Below are 18,996 nucleotides of genomic sequence, written 5' to 3'. Positions count from 1 at the left end.
GATGAAACCGCATCAGAGGTAGATGGAAATATACAATGATCACTTCAGTTATAAGCTTATTGAATGGTGGAACAGGCTGAAAAGGACCAAGTGGTCCATCCTGCTTTTAATTCATGTCTGCACATTCATATGTATGCAATGCAAACTCCTAACTAAGTCCCGATTTCTTCTGGGAAACCCCTCAGCTCTCTCTTGACCATTGGGAAAGGTGTTACTAGCTGTCCACAACAATTTGATAACTGGACCACTTACCTGGAGTTAGGCAGCCTTGCTTCACTCTGAATTGCTAACAACTGTTTGTATTGAAGCAGGATGCTCTAGAACTGATGGTGCTCTTGCCTCTTCTTGATCAGAAACTCACTCTTAAAATACAATATCTGGCATTGAAAAAGACATGATTTAAAATGTTTCACATTATATCTAAATTTACTGCATGTTTTTCCAGTTTTAAGCCCTATTATCTATGCAGATGTGCCACAGAGATTAACATTTAACTCATTTGCTCTGATTCCACAAACAATCAGCTCCTGAAAATTTCTGCTCGTCAACCATTTCTCTCCAAATCAGCTTGGATTTCTGTCTGAGATTTTGCTTTCTTTTAATTTCCAAGTTTCAACATTCAGCTAGCACTTTCCGTTGGAATCATGAAAGACTTTAGTGGGAGGAAGAAACTGGAGCCAATCTTTACTTGGAATCAATTTATTTACGGAGTGGAATTTTGCAGGTATCTCTCTCCTGACTGCATTCTATTGTGTCATTAAGTGTCCTTTTATATGCACTCATGTAACCATCCAATCAATGAACTCCACTAGTGTATACTTCACCTCAGCTGATACAACTAACACCCATGGTCACTGCCTTGAAAAGGTTTCTACTCAGTGTACAAAGTTAAAAATCACACAACACCAGGTTATAGTCCAACAGGTTTAATTGGAAGCACACTAGCTTTCAGGTTGCTCCGAAAGCTAGTGTGCTTCCAATTAAACCTGTTGGACTATAACCTGGTGTTGTGTGATTTTTAAATTTGTACAGCCCAGTCCAACACCAGCATCTCCAAATCATGTCTACTCAGTGTGGCTGCCACGGTGTCGGAGCAATGTGGATGACTCACTGAAGCCCTTCCCACACACAAAACAAATGAATGGCCTCTCTCCAGTATGAGCATGCCTGTGTTTCCGCAGGCTGGATGAATCAATGAATCCCCTCCCGCACTCTGAGCAGGTGAACGGCCTCTCTCCAGTGTGAACACGTTGGTGTATCAACAAACTTGATGACTCAGTGAATCCTTTCCCACACGTGGTGCAGGTGAACGGCCTCTCTCCAGTGTGAACTCGCTGGTGCCTCAGCAGACTGGTCGATCGAGTAAATTCCTTGCCACACATGGAACAGGGGAATGGCTTCTCTCCAGTGTGAGCCATCTGGTGTCGCAACAGGCTTGACAACTGAGTGAATCCCTTCCCACACATGGAGCAGATGAAAGGCCTCTCCCCAGTGTGAACACGCTGGTGTGTCAGCAGGTGGGATGACTGAGTGAATCCCTTCCCACATATGGAGCAGATGAATGGCCTCTCCCCAGTGTGAACGCGATGGTGAGTCAGCAGATGGGATAAGTGAGCAAATCCCTTCCCACACTCAGAACAGGTCAATGGCCTCTCCTCCGAGTGAATTTGTTGGTGTTTGCACAAGCTTGACGAATCAGTGAATCTCTTCCCACACTCAGAGCAGTTGAATGGCCTCTCCCCAGTATGAACTCGCTGGTGCTTCCGCAAGCTAGATGAATAATTGAATCCCCTCCCACACTCAGAGCAGGTGAACAGCTTTTCCCTGTCATGTAATCGCTGGTGTCTCCGCAGGTTGGATGAAACAGTAAATTCCTTTCCACACATGGAGCAGATGAATGGCCTCTCCCCAGTGTGAACTCGCTGGTGTCTCTGGAGACTGGATGAAGCACCAAAACCCTTTCCACACTCAGAGCAGGTAAAAGGTCTCTCCCCGCTGTGCACCCATCCATGTGTCAGCAGGTCAGGTGCCTTCGTTAATACTTTCCCACACGCAGAGCCTGAGAATTGCTGCTCTCGGATGTGAACTCGCTGGTGTAAATGCAAGTTGGATAACTGAGTGAATCCCTTCCCACAGTCAGAACAGCTGAATGGTCTTTCCCCGGTGTGACCACGTCGATGTGTTTCTAGCTGTGATGGAGCTTTGAATCCCTTCCCACAGTCCCCACATTTCCATGGTTTCTCTGTGGCGCTGGTATCTTTATGTCTCTCCAGGTTGGACTGTCAGTTGAAGCCTTGATGACACACAGAATGTGTATGGATTCACACTGCTGTAACAGTGTGATGTTTTTTAAGCCTGCGTAACTGGTTAAAGCTCTTTCCACAGTCGCTTCATTGGAACACTTTCACTTAAGAGTGCATGAAGGTGTTTTTCTGTGTGCCTCACTGATTTTACAGCCACTCTGATGTAGATAATTTTTTGAAGAGTGAATATACAAAACAATTCTCCTTCCAAACTTAAAGACCGATGATAATCAAGTCCCAATGAATAATGCGACTCTATCAGATCTCCAGGTGATGTTTGGTGTGAGATTTGTTTGCAAATCCTTCCCTTTTAATGTTCTGTAAAATTAATTAATAAAAGTCATTGCTGTCAGTACAGGACAGAAATTTACAGCATACAGTTCTTTATCCTTTTAAATATTCTTTCCTCTCTCATTCTCCTAGCTATAAGTCTCCATACCACATACTTTCCCTGAATTCCTACTCCCTGCACCTAGTCTCAACTTTCTTGAATATTACAACCCAAGTTGATTGACAGATCCATGATTACCATCTCCATGCAATACATGGAGATATGAAGCTCATAGTACTAGACTAAAACTGTGTGCCACACACAATACTGATGAAGGGCTTATGCCCAAAACATCGATTCTCTTGCTTCTCGGATGCTGCCTAACCTGCTGTGCTTTTCCAGCACCACACTTTTCGACTCTGATCTCCAACATGTGCAGTCCTCACTTTCTCCCACAATACTGTATTACTCAATTTAGAGGTACATGAGGATTATAAAGAAGAACTTTATTTCCTGAAACTCTCTGCCTACAAAGCTGGTGGAAGCAGAGATGATCAATGATTTCAAAACAAAATTACTCAGGTACTTAAATAAACTTGCAAGACTATGGGGATTTAGAGAGCGAATAGGACTGATTGGATTGCTCTACATGAGCTTAGCATGAACTTATGTCACCATTTAGGTTTCTCCTGTGTCTTAATTACAAGTGGAAACAGTGCTGTAACCTGGAAATAACACTATAACTGGTTCGGTGAACTGGCTATGCTAAATCACACTTTTATGTGCACAGATGTGTGAATTTGCCATGGTAAATGCGGGGTGTGGGTCTGGGTAGGATGCTTTTCTGAGGGTTGCCGCACACTCGATGAGCCAAATGGCCTCTGCCTGCACTCTCGGGGTTCTATGAAGTAAATGCAGGGCCATATCACAAGGACCTGAAATAAAAGCAAATCTACTTTATGTAGGAACCGTAAATAATTTGTCCTATAATACCACTGTGCTGTACATCTCTATGAGTCTACACTATGTCCCCTTAAATGTGGGGAACCGTTCCTTTATTCGTAAATTGCAGGAAGAAGGCCCCATCATTTTCACCAGCTAAATAAATGCGTCAAGCTGAGAGAGTAAAAAGGAATGACAAGAGAGAGACCTGGACCAACCTTTTCAGATTCTGCAGCTTCCCTGGATTCACTTCCTCTTCCTTCAAGTGAAGAACTTAACCACATGCTGAGGTCAGGGAATAAACATTGCCTTCCTTCCGGAAGCTGCTCAGAGGAGGAAGTGTCAATCTGATGCTCCAGGCATGGTTTCTATTGTGACGTCACAATAGGACACTGTCTGAAGCAGCTAATCGGAATGAGGCTCCAGGGTTTCCAGGCAACTGGGCTGTGGCTCCGCCTAATGCAACGCGCGTGGTCTGGGCTGCGCTGACTCGCTGCAGTTCGGCGAGAAGTTCAGGGAGTGACCCTTCAGTTTGCTGCACGAAAACTCCTCCCTTCTGTGTCCAGCATAGATTCCCTGCAGCGCAAATAGAGGCTATTCGGCTCATCACGTTTGTACCGAACTTGTGAAGTGCACCCCACCCCGCCAAGTTTCATTTCACATGCGGCGAAGCTGCATATTTCTGGACTGTGCGAGGAAATGGAGCACCCAGAGGAATCGAAACTGCGTACTTAGTGTTTGAGGCAGCAGTGCTAACCACTCAGCCACAGTGCCACTCTTAAGTAAGAATGTGGGCATCGATCACACTATCTCGTGTGCTAAGTGAGCGCTCTACCATTTGTGTCATTTCCTCCTCCCCCAGGACGGAGAGAGAGAGGGATGCAGGATCTGGAGGTGGAGTGAGGTCCATTCTCAGGGTGGGGGTTTGGTGAAGTGCTGCTGATTATGTGACCAAGGACTGACACTGAAACCCATACTGACTGATCTATTCCAAATACATGCTTCATTGATAAAGGCAAAAGTGCTGTAGTTCTACCAGTTGCTGTTTCATCAGAAATTCTGTGTCCTGTGATCTTGCCCCACTAGCTGCTTGATGAAACAGTGCTCCAAAAGCTTGTACTTCCAAATAAACCTGTAGGATGAAAACCTGGTGTTGTGTGATTTTTAACTTTGTCCACCGCAGTCCAACACTGGCTCCTCCGCATCATCAGAATATTGAACCCATGCTGTTGGTGTTTCTCTGCCTCCCAAATCAGATATTGAGCTAACCTACCTCCACACTTAATTGATAATGTGATGTAAGCTATGGGATTTCTGTGCAAGTTTGGATCCTGCTTTTGAGTTAGTCACCAGTGAGTTTATTTTTCAGTGTCAGAAGTTCATTGTTAATCTGTAAGTATTTCTGTCGCCATGGCAATTACTTTGAAAATAATTTTTGAAGCCTGGCTGTGGAGTGAATAGTTTGTGCACTGATAATCTTTCGTTTATTTTAGAATGCTTGTGACTGAGCATGGTTATCCAACAGAGATTTATCTGCACTTCCACATGTCATCTACTGTGTCCGTTGCTCTCGATGTGCCCTCCTCTACATTGGGGATACAGGATGCCAACTTGCGGAATGTTTCAGAGAACATCTCTGGGACACATACTAAACAATCCCACCGCCTTGTGGCCAAACACTTTTAACTCCCTCTCCCACTCCGCCTGGGCCTCCTCCACTGCCAAACTCTAGCCACCTGATGTCTGGAAGAAGAACACCTCATCTTCCGCCTTGGGACCCGACAATCACACAGGATCAATGTGGATTTCACCAGTTTCCTCATTTCCCTTCCCCTGACCTTATCCCAGATCCAACCATCCAACTTGGCACCGCCCTCTGGGCCTGTCCTACCTGTCCATCTTCCTTCCCACCTATCTGCTCCACCCTCCATTCTGACCTATCACCTTCACCCCTATTTTCTTCTACCTATCACATTACCAGCTACCTTGCCCCCCAGCCCAGCTCCTCCTCCCATTTATCACTCATTCCTGATGAAGAGCTTACACTCAAAACATTGATTCTCCTGCTCCTCGGATGCTTCCTGACTGGCTGTGCTTTTCCAGCACCGCACTCTTCGACACTAAGCATAGTAAATAAAGGGGCCTCAAGGTTTTGTTACACAGCTCCAGAATTTTTTTCTTTTGTAGTAAACTTTTTTTTGTTCAAGCAAAATCTGAAGCATTGCATATTTATGTACTATTATCACTAGACTATTAATCCAGAGATCCAGAATGTTCTGGGAACCCAGGTTCAATTCCCACCAGTGGAATTTGAATACATTTTTAAAAGACTGGAAGTAAGCGTTAATTGAGATCATGAATCCATTGTCAATTATCGTAAAAACTCCTCTGGTTCACTTTAGGGAAGGGAACTGCCATCCTTACATCATCTGGCCTACTTGTGATTCCAGACCCGCAGCAATGTGGTTGACTTTTACATCAGGGATGGGCATTAAATGTTAGTCTTAGCAGCGACGCCCTCATCCCATGAATGAAAAATTGATACAGTTGAGCAGGACAAACAAGGCAAGGGAATGCATAATAAATCAGGTTGTAAATTTGCTCGCTGAGCTGGTAGATTTGTTCTCAGGTGTTTTGACACCATGTTAGGTTTCATCAGTTAGCCTCCGGTGAAGCGCTGGTGTTCTTCCCCACTTGCTATTTATCTGTCTCAGTTTGTTGTGGTGGGTGATAGCATTTCTGGTTCTGTTTCTGAGAGGTTGGTAAATGGGGTCCAAATTTACATGTTTGTTAATGGAGTTCCTGTTTGAATGCCAGGCCTCTAGGAATTCCCGTGCGTGCCGTTGTTTAGCCTGTCCCAGGGTGGATGTATTGTCCCAGTCGAACTGGTGTCCATTTTTGTCTGTGTGTACAGATACCAGTGATAGTTGGTCATGTCTTTTGGTGGCTAATTGGCCACAAACGGAGCTGCATCAGGACATTATTTAAATGTGGGCGGCACAGTGGTTAGCACTGCTGCCTCTCAAGCGCCAGAGACCCGGGTTCAATTCCCGACTCCGGCGACTGACTGTGTGGAGTTTGCACATTCTCCCCGTGTCTGCGTGGGTTTCCTCCGGGTGCTCCGGTTTCCTCCCACAGTCCAAAAATGTGCAGATTAGGTGAATTGGCCATGCTAAATTGCCCGTAGTGTTAGGTGCAGGGGTAAATGTAGGGGAATGGGTCTTGGTGGGTGCGCTTCGGCGGGTCGGTGTGGACTTGTTGGGCCGAAGGGCTTGTTTCCACACTGTAAGTATTCTAATCTTCTAATCTAAAAAATTCTAATCTAAATGAGCCACAACACATTGCAGCACCCAAGAACTACGAAAAGCTGAATACAACATATTAGTAAGCACAGTCCGTTGATTCCTACACAACAGACCTAAATGAGAAGACATAACATGCCCAGAGACCCTAGCCACCCTGTCATACATCAAAGAAATCTCGGAGATGACCAGGGTAGGACCAGACTACTCCAGCCCCTAGGCATCATGGTTGCCCACAAATCTACCACTACACTGAAACAACTCCTGATGAATTTAAAGGACCCCATACCAACAACCAGCAGAATGAACGTCATATACAAAATACCCTACAAGGACTGCAACAATCATGGCATTGGACAAACGGGCAGAAGGCTAGGCATCAGGATACATGTGCACCAATTAGCCACCAAAAGACATGACCAACTATCACTGGTATCCATACACACAGACGAAGCGGGACACCAGTTAGACTGGGACAATACATCCATCCTGGGACAGGCTAAACAAAGACACGCATGCGAACTCCTAGAGGCCTGGCATTCAAACTAGAACTCGATTAACAAACATATCGATTTGGACCCCATTTACCAACCTCTCAGAAACAGAACCAGAAATGATATCACCCACCACAATAAACCGAGACAGATAAATAGCAAGTGGGGCAGAAGACCAATCCTTCACCGGAGGCTCACTGCTGAGCCCATCCTTCCTATAATAGTGACCAGAACTGCACACATTACTCCAGAAGAGGTCTCATCAACGTCCTATACAACGTCAGCATGACGTCCCAACTCCTATACTCAAAGATCTGAGCGATGAAGGCAAACGAGCTAAACATCTTCTTAACCACCCTGTCTACATATGACACAAATTTCAAAGAATTATGTACCTGAACCCATAGGTTTCTCTGTTCTACAAGACTAACTAAAACCCATTCATTGTATAAGTCCTGTCTGTGTTTGTTTTACCAAAATCTAATACCTTACATTAATCTAAATTAAACTCCATTGACACTCCTCAGCTCATTGACCCAACTGATCAAAATTTCTTTGTAATCTTAAATAACCTTCTTCAATAGCCACTATACCGTCAATTTTGGTGTCATCTGCAAACTTACTACCCATGCCTCCTGTATTCTCATCTAAATCATTTAAATAAATGACAAAGAAATGTGTACCCAGTACCAATCCCTGTGGAACACTGCTGGTCACAGGCCTCTAGTCTGAAAAACAACCCTCCGCCACCACTCTGTCTGCTGCCATAAAGCCAATTTTGTACCCTATTGGCAAGCTCACCCTGAATCCCATGTGATTTAACCTTAATAATTCATTTTCCTTGGAGCAGAGGAGACATGATTGAGATGTATAAGGTTATAATGGGTGTAAGTAAGGCAGAAAGGAAGAAACGTTTCCCTTTGATGGAGGAATTAGTGACCAGGGCACAGACTTAGAGGAAATTTAGAGTATTGTGATTCAATTTGTCATTGTCACGTGCTGAGGAACAGGGAAAAGTGTTGTCTTACGTGCTTTACAGACAGATCATACTATACAAGTGCAGAAAGAGATGGAGAAAGATATGGAGAAAGACATGAAGACCTGGGAGTTTGTGGAGGTTAACGGTGATATCTTGGGGACAGTCCATATCACAATAGAGGAGGTGTTGGATGTGTTAGAATATATGAAGATAGATAAATCTCCTAGTCCTGACCAGATATATCCAAGAACACTGCAAGAGGCTAGAGAAGGAATTGCAGGGACCCTGGCTGATATTTCTGCATCATCGCTGGCCATGGGTAAGGTCCTGGAAGACTGGAGGGTAGCGAATGTTGTGCCCTTTCAAGAAGGAATCCAAAGAGAAACCTGGGAACTATAGACCAGTCAGCCTAACATCTGTGGTAGATAATTTACTTGAGAAGGTTCTGAGAGATAAGATATATATGCATTTGGAAAGACAGGGTTTGATTAGGAGCAGTCAGCATGGCTTTGTGCATGGGAGATCATATCTCACAAGTTTGTTAGAGTTCGTTGATGAAGTGACCAGGAAGGTTGACGAGGGCAGGGCAGTAGAAAAATTCTATATGTATTTCAGTAAGGCCTTTGATAAGGTTCCATATGGTAAGCTGCTCTGGAATCCAGGAGGAGCTGGCAAATTGGATACACAATTGGCCTGATGGTAGGAAACAGACAGAAATAGTGTAAGGATGCTTGGATTGGAAGCCTGTGACTAGTGAAGTGCCTCAGGGGTTGGTGCTGGGTGCATTACTGTTTGTTATCTGTATCAATGATTTGGATTAGAATGTACAAAGCATGATTAGTAAGTTTGCAGATGACACAAAAATAGACGGTATCATGGACAGTGAGGGGGTTTATCAGAAATTGCAGCAGGACCGTGGGGAAGTGGGCCAAGAAATGGCAAATGGTGTTTAATGTAGGTAAGTGTGAGAACTTGCATTTTGGAAAGTCAAATCAAGGTCGAAGTTTCATGGTGAATGGTAGGGCCATTCGGTGTGTAGTGGAACAGAGGGACCTTGCAGTTTGGGTGCACAGTTCTCTGAAAGTGGAGTCACAGGTGGACAGAGCAGTGAAGAAGGCTTTTGGCACACTGGCCTTCATCAGTCAGGGCATTGATTATAGAAGTTGGGAAGTTATGTTGCAGTTGTACAGGATATCAGTGAGACCGCACTTGGAGTATTATGTTCAGTAACTGGAAAGAGTGCAGAAGAAATTTATAAGGATATTCCCAGGATTCAATGGTCTGAGTTATAGGGAGAGGTTGGACAAGCTCGAACTTTTTACTTCAGAGGTTAGAAGACTGAGGGGGAATCTTATGGAAGTGTATAAGACAGTGAGAGGCATGGATAGGTGAGTGCACGCAGTCTTTTCCCAGGGTTGGGGAATCGAGAACGAGAGGGCATCAGTTTAAGGTGAGAGGGGAAAGAATAAAAGGGAACCTGAGGGGCAACTTTTTTACACAGAGGGTTGTACACATATGGAATGAGCTGCCAGCAGAAGTGGTTGAGGTGGGTACATTAACAACATTTAAAAGGCATTTGGACAAATACATGGATAGGAAAGGATTAGAAGGATATGGGCCAAGTGCAGGGAAATGGGGTTAGTGTGGAAGGACATTTTCGTTGGCATTAACCAGTTTGGGCCGAAGGGCCTGTCTCCGTGCTGTGGGACTCTATGACTCCATGCATCAGAGGAACAGAATAGAGTGCAGGTTACAATGTTACAGCTGCCAAGAAGGTGCAGAGAGAGATCAACATTAACATTAAAGAGGTCCATTCAAAATTGTCAACAGTGGGGAAGTAGCTGTTCTTAAATCTGTTCATACATATGTACAAACTTTTATATCTTTTGCGCAACACAAGAGAGTGGAAGAGAATGTAACTGGGGTGGGAGGGATCTTTGGTTTTGTTGGCATCGTTCCCAAAGCAGCGGGAAGTATTGGTGGCATCAATAGTTGGAAGGCTGGTTCCTGTGATTGACTGCACTGTGTTCATGACTCTCTGTAGTGTCTTTCAGTCTTGGTACGAGCAAATGCCATACGCTATAATGCATCCAGATAGGATGCTTTCTATAGTGCATCTATAAAGTAGAGGCATTGCTGTGTTTTCTTGACGGTAGTGTCAAGTGGGTGGACCAGGACAGATTTTTAATTTTGTTTCTTTACCCAGAGGAATCTGGAACTCTCTACCTATAAAGGCAGAAGAAGCAGAAACCCTCATAACATTTAAGACGTATTTAAGATGTCAAGGCTGTGGGCCAAGTGCTGGGAAATGGGATTAGAATAGTTCGGTGGATGTTTTCGATGTGATGGGTCAAAGGACCCTTTTTTTCTGGGCTGTAGATCTCTGATCCTAAGCTGGATTTCTCTCTGTAATCTGACTTGCCCAGTAATAACATCAGTTGGGATCATAACAATGAATGTTTCAGTTTAACCATTACAGTCAAATATTTGAGAAAATTAACCCTTGTCATTCAGTTCATTTCACTGGGGTTAATGTAAATTTGTTATTTTTGAGATTATCATTCTGCACAGGGAGCATAACAACATAGGTATTTCTGGTGTTGCCAGATGATTTATTGTCCTGCCTGGTAACTGTGGGGGGAATGAGTTTCAGTTCGTGGCATAGTGCCACCAGTATTAGGGTAGAGGGGGAGTTTCGGTATTTCACTTCTACCATGCTTGGATTATAGTATTGGATAATTGAATAACTAGGATGGAGTGGGCTTTAACTAACTGGGTGGTGGGTATTGAGGGGGGTGGATGTTGTGAATAGTTGGAAGAGGCTTACAGGGTGGGAGGATACAGCAGTATTACAGGGAATCTATTGGATTATACCCAGAATGGGACAGAAAAGCATGGAGGTTACAAGTAGAAATATAGCAGGAAATTGGGTTAAAGGTGGAAAAATGTTGAAAAGACAAATTTAGAGTTGAATATCCTTTATGTGAATGCATGTATTATTTGGAATGAAATGGATAAACTAATAGGACAACAATAGACATGGTTACAAAGGGTTGGCATGGTGATTCAGTGCTTAGCACTGCTGCCTCACAGCACCAGGGACCTGGGTTTGATTCCAGCCAGAGGCAACCATGTGTGGAGTTTGCACATTCTCCCTGTATCTGTGTGGCTCCCCTCCAGGTGCTCTGGTTTCCTCCCATAGTCCAAAGATGTGCATTCTAAGTGGATTAGCCATGAGGGGTGCAGGGTTACAGGAAAGGGGGTCTGGTCTAGTTGGGATGCTCCCCGGAAAGTTGGTGTGGAGTCGATGGGCCAAATGGCTTGTATCCACACTGCAGGGATTCTATGATTCTAAAAAGATCAAAGCTGGAAACTAAATATTCAGAGGAATGAGACTTTTGAAAAGGACAGCAGAAAGGAAAATGTGGAGAGCTTTTAGTACCGTTTAGAATAAGTATGATAGCAAGAAATGATCTTGGATTGGAAAGTGTAGAATCCTTATGAATCATTGAATCCTTACAGTGCAGAAACATGCCACTCAGCTCATCGAATTTGCACTGACCCTCCCACCCAGACCAAACCCCACATCCTATCCCATATGGCTAACCCACCTCACCTGCACATTCCTGGACACTATAGGGCAACGTAGCACAGCCAACCAATCAAAGCTGCATTTAGAAATACATGATATACTCAAGCAGAATGCACATGGCTTCTAACCAGGGATCAGACTATTTTGGATCTAGTAATGAGGCAGGTTTAATAAATTATTAAAAGATCCACTGGGAAACAGTGATCAAAGCATAATTTAGCATTCAGTTTGACTGCAAGGAATTTGGGTCAGAAACAACTGTGCTGAACTTAAGTATGGCTAATTACAAAGGAATGAGGATTTGTAGACCAAGTTAGAGTGGATTAGGAGGGAGTTTAGTAGTGAAGAAGGTTGAGGAAAAATAGCAGATTTTTAAGAAAGTAGTTAATGGCTCAAAAATGTGTATTTCAATGAGAAAAGATAATTCTAGGAAAGGGATAAGCCAACTATGATTAACCAAGAAAGTTAAGCTTAGCATCAAATTTAAAAAAATAATAATACAATGTGATAATGATAAAGAAACATTTAAAAAGGCCATAAGATATAGAAGCAGAATTAGAGCAAAATGAGTAAAGATTTGGGTCAAAGATAGTAGTGGAAAGTTGTGTGTGGAATCTGAGGACATAGGGGAAGTTCTTAATGAATACTTTTTGTCAGTATTCACATTGGAAGAGGGCAATGTTAGTGAGAGTGCAGAGATACAGGCTACAAGATTAGATGGGATTGAGGTTGACAAAGAGGAGGTATCAGCAATTTTGGAAGATATGAAAATAGATAAAACTCCAGGCCCTGTGGGATTTATCCTCAGATTGTCTGGGAAGCCAGGGAGGAGATTGCAGACCCTTCAACCTTTATGTCATCATTGTCGACAGGAGTAGTGCCAGAAGACTGGAGGATAACAAATGTTGTTCCCTTGTTTAAAAAGGGGAGTCGGGACAACCCTGGTGATTATTGGCCAGTGAGTCTTACTTTGGTTGTGGGTAAGGTGTTGGAAAATGTCATAAGAGATAGGATTTATAATCATCTGGAAAGGAATAAATTGATTAGGAAGTGTCAACAAGGTTTGTGAACCGTAGGTCACGCCTCACTAACCTTATTCAGTTCTTCGAGAAGGTGACAAAACAGGTGGATGAAGGTAAGTTAGTTGATGTGGTATATATGGACTTCAGTCAGGCAATTGCATAAAATAAGGAGTTTCAGATTGAAGGTGATTTAGCAGTTTGGATCAGAAATTGTTTAGCTGAAAGAAGACAAAGGGTGGTGGTTGATGGGAAATGTTCATCCTGGCACTCAGTTACTAGTGGTGTGCCACAACTATCTGTTTTGGGGCCACTGCTGTTTGTCATTTTTATAAATGATCTGGATGAGGGTGTAGAAGGATGGGTTAGCAAATTTGCCGATAACACTAAGGTAGACAGAGTTGTGGATAGTGCTGAAGGATGTTGTGGGTTACAGCGGGACGTAAATAAGATGCAGAGCTGGGTTGAGAAGTGGCAAATGGAGTTTAATGCGGAAATGTGTGAGGTAGTTCACTTCAGAAGGAGTAACAGGAATGCAGAGTACTGGGCTAATGGTAAAATTCTTGGCAGTGTAGATGAACAGAGAGCTTTCGGTATCCAGGTGCATAAATCCCTGAAAGATGCCACCCAGGTTGATAGGGTTGTTAAGAAGGCATATGGTGTGTTGGCATTTATTGATGGGGGATTGAGTTTCGGAGCCAAGAAGTCATGCTTCAGCTGTACAAGACGCTGATATGGCCGTACCTTGAGTATTGCATGCAGTTCTGGTCACCGCATTATAGGAAGGACGTGGAAGCTTGGAAAGGGTTCAGAAATGTACTCGGATGTTGCCTGGGATGGAAGGAAGGTTTTACGAGGGAAGCCTGAGGGAATTGAGGCTGTTTTCATTGGAGAGAAGGTTGAGAGGTGACTTAATCGAGACGTATAGATAATCAGAGGATTAGATAGCGTGGAAAATGAGAGCCTTTTTCCTTGGATGAAGGCTTGTACGAGGGTATATAGCTTCAAATTGAGGGGTGATAGATTTAGGACAGATATCAGGGATAGTTTATTTTCTCAGAGAGTAGTAGGGATGTGGAATGGCCTGCTTGCAACAGTAGTAGACTCGCTGACGTTAAGGGCATTTAAATGGGCATTGGACATACATATGGATAATAATGGAACGGTGTAGGTTAGATGGGCATCGGACTAATTTCGCAGGTCAGCGCAACATTGAGGGCCAAAGGTCCTGTACTGCGCTGTAACGTTCAATGTTCTAATTCAGCTATTTCGTCCATTATGACTGCTTCACCATTCTATCATGGCTGATATGTTTCTCAAACCATTTCTCCTGCCTACCCCCTGTAACCTTTGATCCCCTTACTAATCAGAACCTATCTATCCCTATCTTAAAGACACTCAGTAATTTGGCTTCCACAGCCTTCTGCAGCAACGAGTTCTGCAGAGTCACTACCCTCTGGCTGAAGAAATTGCTCCTCATCTCAGTTCTGGTCCCTTCACTCTGAGGCAATGTGTTTGAGTCCTAGTCACACAACACAGAAACAGACCCTTCTGTCCAACATGTCCATGCTGACCTAGTCCTATTCACCAGCATTTGGCCCATATCCCTCTAAACTCTTCCTATTCATATATCCATTAAAATGCCTTTTAAATGCTGTAATTATACCAACCTCCACCACTTCCTCTGACCGCTCATCCCATTCAAGCACCACTCTCTGCATGACAAGGTTACCTCACAGGTTCTTTTTAAAAATCTTTCCCTTCTCACATTAAATCTATGGCCTTTAGCTTTGGACTCCCCTATCCTGGGAAAAAATACCTTGGCTATTCACCCTATCCAAGTCCCTTATGATTTTTTAAACCTCTATAAGGTCACCCTTCAGCCTCTTTCCTACTGATGGAAACATCCTCATGTCCACCCTATTTAGGCCTCTCAGTATTCTGCAGGTAATGACATTCCCCCTTCATCCTTCTAAACTCCGAATACAGATCGAGGGTCCTCAACCCCTCCTCATATGACAAGCCCTTCATTCCCGGGATCATTCATGTAAATGTCCTCTGGACCCCCTCCAAGGCCAGGTACATCCTTCCTTTGATTTCACGTCCAAAACTGCTCAAGATATTGTATACTGCACTATTTAATTAGAATGCCCTCAATCTTACATTAACCAACCCCTTCTCATTGTTGTCCCTTGTCTGCTGTGCATGAAATTAGCTTCCTGACTGTTACCAAACTCTCTGTCCTATCACTTGTTCTGGAAATTTTAATAATCTCTCCCAAGCTCTCCTCCATTGAACTTTTTCCATAATTTTCCGAGCAACTGAAAGCCACGTCTCAACTATTTCTTTTAAAGCCCTATCTCCAGCCCTGGTTAAGTGATTCACCAGGACTCTGGTCTCAGCATGATATAGGTGGAGCCCATCCCATTGAGACTGATCCCTCCTTCCCTAGGACTGGTACCAAAGTCCCATGAATTTGAACCCATTTCTCAAACCAGACCTTGAGCCGCAAAGCTCAAATTGGGCAACATGGTGGTTCAGCACTGTTGCCTCACAGTGCCAGGGACCTGGGTTCAATTCCAGCCTTGGTTGATTGTTTGTGCGACATTGGCACATGCTCCCAATGTCTGTGTAAGTTTCCTCTGGGTGCTCCGTTTTCCTCCCACAATCCAAAGATGTGCAGGGGATGGATTGCCCATGCTAAATTGCCTCATAGTTAGCCATGGGAAATGCGGGGTCCCAGAATAGGGTGGCGGGATGTTCTTTGGAGTGGATTGGATGGACTGAATGGCCTGCTTCCACACTGTAGGTATTCTATAATTCAAAACCAACCAATTATGACCAGAAAAAAAGGGAGAAAATAAACTGAGGGTAAACTTGCCAGAAATATTATGATGTTCAGTAAGACCTTCTTTAAACATATAACAAAGAAGAGAGAGGCCAAAGTGAATATAGAGAACCGAGGCTGGGGAAATAATGGGGAACAAGGAAATGACAGAGGAGTTGAATAAACACAGGAGAGGATAACAATCCTAAATATTTCTTTGACCAAACAAGAAATACACACTAACTACCACTCCATAAACGTCTCTTGGGAAACTAATGGGACTGTCCAATAAATCCCCTGAACCTCATGGGATGCATCTTACAACGTTAAAAGAAGTAGCTGCCAAAATAACAGATGCACCAAAATCCTTGGATTCTAGAAAAGTGCCAGAGGATTGGAAAACTGCCAATGCAAGACCTTTATTCAAAAAGGACGGAGACAAAAGAAAAATCAGGTAACTGTAGGCCAGTGAGCTTAACATCTGCTTTTAGAGCAATGTTCAAATCTATTATAAAGGATATCATAATTAGTTAGAAACTCACAATATAATCAAGCACTGGGCATGGCTTCTTGAAGGGGAAACCATGACTCATAAATTTATTAGTATTTTTGAAGAGGCAACAAGCAGGATAGATAAAGGAAACCAGTGGATGTAATATGTTAGTCTTATGAGAAGAGGTTGAGCTGGTTGTGCCTGTACTGACTGGCACTTAGAAGAGGGTTGTATCCACTTTCACCCAAGAGTATTCACCACGGTAGTAATAAATGTCAACCATAGTTGAAAAATTATAACAAGCTTGGAAACAAAAATGAAAAGAATGTAAGTAAACCATATATTTGTACATGTCAAAAAAGTGTAAAGCCAACTAGGTTGTTTTGTTAACTTTCCTTAAATTGGCTTTTTTATTTCATATGCACATACATAGAATTTTTTTTAAAATTGGAGGTGAATATGTGCAGTCATCAATTCTGAATGGCGTCAGCAAACACTTCATTAGATCCATGAGAGGCAATCTTATTGAAATAGACAATATACCTAGAAGGCTGGACAGGGTGGGTATGGGAAAGTAGTTTCCCTTGTGGGAGAGTTGAGGACTAGGGGACATAATAGGGCATCATGTATTTAAGAAAGAGGAGGAACTTCTTCTCAGAGCTTGGTGCATCTGTGGAACTCTTTACTGCAGAGGGCTATTGAGGCTGGGTCATTAAGTATATTCAAGGCTGAGATGCACAGATTTTTAATCAGTAAGGGAATCGAGGGTTAAGGGGAGGAAAGTGGAGGCAGGAAAATGGAGTGCAGGATTATCAGATTACCCTGATTACACTTGATGGTCCCAGATTTGATGATCCCACTTCAGCTTCTGTGTCTCATTGGTCTTAACTACATTTTAGACTACACATGGAGTACTATCTATATTTGTAAGAGCCGCACTGAAAAAAAGAAAACAGGCATTGAAGAAGGTGCAACACTGATTCGCGTTAATTGAGTGCTTTAACATGCAACTCAAAAAAAGTTGAATAGACTGGGACATATGTCTCGAGAAAAGAGAAGATTGACAGGTGACTTGATGGCAGTCTTTAAGATTATAAACGAGTACAGTAGGAAATTTGAGAGAAAAAGTCTCTTTCACAGTGAGTGGTGTGAATGTGGATATTGCTGATCAGCCAGTAGTGACGTTGAATAAAATTAGCACATTTTAGCTGAAGCTAAATACAGGTCATTCCGGTATAATGCACGTTGCATCAGCACGAATTGGCTATAATGCAATCAACAAATTGTGGATGCTGTTTGAGCGGATATAATGATTTTCTATAGCAATCTTCTACAATGTGATTTTCTGTAACGTGATCTTCTACAGCATGAGGAACGCAACTGTCACATTATACCAGAACACCCTGTACATACATGAGGGAGAAAGGAATAGATAGATATGCTGATATGAGTGTGTGCCTGGAGACTCAGGTGGAACATAAATACTGACATAGACCAAAGGAGCTGACTAGACTGGCCTGACCCCAAATTGCAGAGTCAATAACTCAGGGACAAAAGTCTATATTTACTTGTAGAGGTTGCAAAAACACTATTTTATCTCCAGGACAAAATGCATGTAGTTCTTCAGCTTTTGCGAATCAGTTCAGTGGAAATGTGCACCCCCAACTCAAATAGCCCCAGTAGAAGTAAAGCAGTGAGACCAATCAGTCCAGCTGAAGGAAATCCTTTGAGTCTCTCACTTCACTCACTGTCAGAATGAACATGGTTCAATCCTAGATGTGATTAGCAGCTTCAACAGAATCCACTCCCTGTAATCATTCGTGAACTCGCTGGTGTCTCAGCAGGCTAGATAAATGAGAGAATCCGTTCCCACACTCAGAGCAAGTAAACAGTTTCTCCCTGGTGTGAACTCGCCAGTGTCTCTGCAGACTGGTTGATTGACTGAATCCCTTCCCACAAACAGAGCAGATGAATGGCCTCTCCCCAGTGTGAATTCGCTGATGAGTAAGCAGAGTGGATGAATCTCTGAATGCCTTCCCACACTCAGAGCAGATAGATGGCCTCTCCCCAGTGTGAACTCGCTGGTGCATCACCAAGTTGCAGGACTGAATGAACCCCTTTCCACACACTGGGCAGGTGAATGGCCTCTTCCCACTGTGCACAAGCTGGTGTGTCAGCAGGTGAGCCAACTGAGTGAATCCCTTCCCACATTCAGAACATGTGAACGGTCTCTCCCCAGTGTGAACCCGCTGGTGTGTCAGCAGATTGGATGACTGAGTAAATCCCTTCCCACACTCAGAGCATATGAATGGCCTCTCTCCAGTGTGAATATGCTGGTGAGTCAGCAGGGCAGATGAGTCACTGAATCCCTTCCCACACTCACAGCAAGTGAATGGTCTCTCCCCAGTGTGAATCCGCTGATGCATCAGCAAGTTGGATGACTGAGTGAATGCCTTCCCACACTCAGAGCAGATGAATGGCCTTTCTCCAGTGTGAACCCTCTGGTGTGTCAGCAGGTGAGATGAATTACTAAATCTCTTCCCACACTCAGAACATGTGAATGGTCTCTCCCCAGTGTGAACTTGCCTGTGTTTCAGAAGGGAAGATGACTGAGTGAATGCTTTTCCACACTCAGAGCAGGTGAATGGCCTTTCCCCAGTGTGACTGCGTTGATGAGTTTCCAGTGCAGATGGTGTAGAAAATCCCTTCCCACAGACTCTACATTTCCATGGTTTCTCCATAGTGTGGATATCCTTAAGTCTTTGAATCTCTCT

The 18,996-nt window shown here is 43.6% G+C and overlaps 2 protein-coding genes across 2 annotated transcripts in view; one reads left to right on the top strand and one right to left on the bottom strand.

The window, feature by feature from the left end:
• LOC122543903 (uncharacterized) overlaps positions 1-18,996 on the top strand; it is a 74,125-nt gene that overhangs the window by 24,686 nt on the left and 30,443 nt on the right. The window lies entirely within an intron of this gene.
• On the bottom strand, positions 1,020-18,972 carry LOC148136225 (uncharacterized). The gene is made up of 2 exons (XM_087983680.1): positions 18,041-18,972; positions 1,020-2,163 (listed from the first exon to the last, which is right to left on the bottom strand). Exons 1-2 carry the CDS (start codon positions 18,961-18,963, stop codon positions 1,065-1,067), a joined length of 2,022 nt encoding a protein of 673 aa, XP_087839806.1. The 5' UTR covers positions 18,964-18,972; the 3' UTR covers positions 1,020-1,064.

This window comes from Chiloscyllium plagiosum, unplaced genomic scaffold, assembly GCF_037043375.1.
Source record: "Chiloscyllium plagiosum isolate Xiang-an unplaced genomic scaffold, Cpla_swu_hap1 HiC_scaffold_46, whole genome shotgun sequence".
Lineage (NCBI taxonomy): Eukaryota > Metazoa > Chordata > Chondrichthyes > Orectolobiformes > Hemiscylliidae > Chiloscyllium > Chiloscyllium plagiosum.
This window is presented reverse-complemented; position numbering and strand designations above follow the sequence as displayed.

Bases quoted from the DNA above. Each gene is read 5' to 3' on its own strand.
- LOC148136225 (XM_087983680.1), bottom strand. From the start codon at position 18,963: ATGGAGAAACCATGGAAATGTAGAGTCTGTGGGAAGGGATTTTCTACA. The intron at 2,164-18,040 runs ATGATTACAGGG...ACGTGGTCACAC, and splicing joins AGACACCAGCGAGTTCACGA to CGGGGAAAGACCATTCAGCT.